Below are 2,716 nucleotides of genomic sequence, written 5' to 3' on the forward strand. Positions count from 1 at the left end.
CCCCCCCCCCCGGGCATCAGCACATCGGCAGGCTGCTGCAACGTCCTGCATGCTCTGTGTCTGGTCGCATGTATAGCCAGGACGTGGTTGCTTCACGACGCTGGCGCCTCGGCGGCCAGCGTCGTGTCCAGGTGCCTGGGACGGAGGGGCTTGCCTGCATGGAGCCCGCGCCTTCTGCCGGACCCCTCCGGCCGGGGGCCTCCGTCATTTCTTCACCCACAGGGTTGTTACCTGACATCGGTAACTCACGCCCTTGGGCGGAGGACAGCTTAATCGATGTAGGCGCACGTGATACGGAGGTTTGATCGACACGCCCCGCCGCGCTCCTTCTCGGGGCGGCTGGCGAGCGACCCGGTCGCCCAACCCACCCCCGTGCCGTCGGGAACCGGCTGGCCGGGGGCTGAGAAGACGCGGGGAGGGCCCAAGTACCGGGGGGGGGGGGGGGACATTTTGCCGCGGGGAAGCCGGACGATTCCTGGCCTTTCCGGTGCGGGCTGAGATCTCTCTCCAGGGGGGGGGGGGGGGGGGGGGCTTTTCGCGCCCAAATGGGCATCGGCCGGTGCTTCTCCCCGAGGCTCGTGCTCGGGGCCGCGCGGCCACGGACGCGAGCGGAGGCCCTGCGATCGGCCGCAGGGGCCACCCTCTCTGCCGAGGCACCCGGGCAGGCTGATGTGGCTTGGGTTGTTTTCCTTTTCGGCTGGCCTGCAAGTGTGCCGGTGACCCGGTGCCACCGGGCTCCACCATCCCTCCCATCTTCCATCTTCCCTTTCTCCTTTGCTTCCTCCTTTGCTTCCCCCTTTCTCCTCGCAACTCCCCCCACCCCCCTTTCTCTGCCCCCGCCGTCCTCACGCGTTCCCCTGCGGCGCCCGGCATGCAGGCGCCCATCCCGCGCGCCCCCTCCGGGCACACGTCGTGCGACACGATTGCCTTGCATAAGCGCCACTATGATCTGGGAATCCAGGAATGCATGGGCGCTGTACGGATAGATGAGACCGGCACCCAGCCGCTGGTGGCCATCGAAAAGTACCGGATCGCTTGTCAGCACTGGCATCAGGCCTTGCAGATGCGGCCCTTCTTCACCGAGGCCGAATGGTATGTCCCGCTCACCGACGACTTTTGCTCCGTCCCCTTGTCTGTTTGCACCCGTGTCTTGCTGACACCCAAAATGTCTCCCTCTGTGTCCCTCTGTGTCCCTCTGTATCCCTCTGTGTCCCTCTGTCTCCCTCTGCCTCTCTCTCTCTCCCCCCCTCTCCCCCCCTCTCCCCCCCTCTCCACCTCTCTCCACCTCCCCCCCGGGACCGCGACGTACATAGGCAAAATGTGGCGGACCTGGACAGGCGAATCAGTTCCAACTTTCAGCAAACCCTGGACCGACTCTTCTTCCTGGAGGCCCGCCATCTGAATCAGAAATCCACGCACCTGGGCCGAGATATCCCCCCTCTGCCGGACTTCGGCGCCGGGCCCGCGACCCGCCGATCGATCGACACCTATGACGATGGTGAGCCGGTGGTGGATTTCATCACCGCGGCCACCGACTACATCGGCAGCTTCTTTGGGTTCTCCCCGGCTGCGGCCACCTCGAGTGCCGCGCCCGCGGCGGCGCCCACGCCCGGCGCGGTTGCCACAGCGCCCGCGGGGAACCCCCCCCGTGCCGCCATCTCGGCTCGCTCGGTGGCCCCGGCCACACGCGCCTCCCTCCCGCCGGCCCAAGCCCCCAGAGGCGAGACCCTTCCCCCGCACCTCCCGGCCAACCTCCCCTTCCCCGGGCGGGCATCCACGAATGTGCCCCCCTCGGCCGCACCGGCCCCCATGGCCCGGGGGTCGGTCACTTCCCGGGCAGCCGGTGCCGGGGCCAGCTCCGCCCTGGCCGGCATCGACCCGCAGCTGGCCAACTCCATCCTGGATGATGTGATCACGCCGGGCAGTGCGCGCGACAATGGCCCGGCCTGGGACGACATCGCCGGGCTGGCCAACGCCAAGCAGGCTCTGCATGAGGCGGTCATCCTGCCGGCCCTGCGGCCGGACCTCTTTTCCGGCCTCCGGGCGCCGGTCAGTGGGATTCTCCTCTTCGGCCCGCCCGGGACCGGGAAAACCCTGCTGGCACGGGCATGCGCCTCGCAAGCGCGGTGCACCTTTTTCAACATCTCGGCCGCCTCGCTGACGGCCAAATATGTGCGGCCTTCCCCCCCCCCCCCCCCCCCCCCCACTTCTCCTCGCCCTCTCCCCTGCTCTGGCCCTCCCTTCCTTTCGTTGATTCTCCAATGCTGACTCTCGCCGGCCCGGCCACCGATGTGCTCGGGTCCATGGGATTGCAGGTCGGCGACTCGGAAAAGCGCGTGCGGGCTCTCTTTGCCCTGGCGCGGGAGCTGGCGCCATCGATCATCTTCGTGGACGAAATTGACTCCATTCTGTCCGAGCGATCGGACAATGAGCATGAGGCGGCGCGGCGGCTGAAGACCGAGTTCCTCATCCAGTTTGATGGGGTGGTTTCCAACTCGGACCCGGCCGCACCGCGGGTTCTGGTTTTGGCGGCCACCAATCGCCCCGGCGAGTTGGACCAGGCCGTTCGTCGTCGTCTTGTACGCTGCCTCACTCGGCCCTGTCCCTGTCTTTTTTTCCCCCTCCTGCGGCCGGGCTTTTCCTCCTGTGGGGCCGGTCCTCAGGCGGGCATGGGCTGCTGCTGACATCCTTCTTCTTTGGACCCCGCCCCCCCCCC

General features: G+C 67.7%; 1 protein-coding gene across 1 annotated transcript in view; it reads left to right on the forward strand.

The window, feature by feature from the left end:
* Nucleotides 1-730: 730 nt before the first annotated feature.
* H696_04806 (adenosinetriphosphatase) overlaps nt 731-2,716 on the forward strand; it is a 2,559-nt gene continuing 573 nt past the window's right edge. The window contains exons 1-3 of the mRNA XM_009498671.1: nt 731-1,092; nt 1,314-2,172; nt 2,316-2,579. Of these exons, the coding sequence (XP_009496946.1) occupies nt 872-1,092; nt 1,314-2,172; nt 2,316-2,579 (1,344 nt within the window). The 5' untranslated portion in view covers nt 731-871. The remainder of the gene's footprint in view (nt 1,093-1,313; nt 2,173-2,315; nt 2,580-2,716) is intronic.

This window comes from Fonticula alba (assembly GCF_000388065.1).
Source record: "Fonticula alba strain ATCC 38817 unplaced genomic scaffold supercont2.8, whole genome shotgun sequence".
In the NCBI taxonomy this organism is placed as follows: Eukaryota; order Rotosphaerida; family Fonticulaceae; genus Fonticula; species Fonticula alba.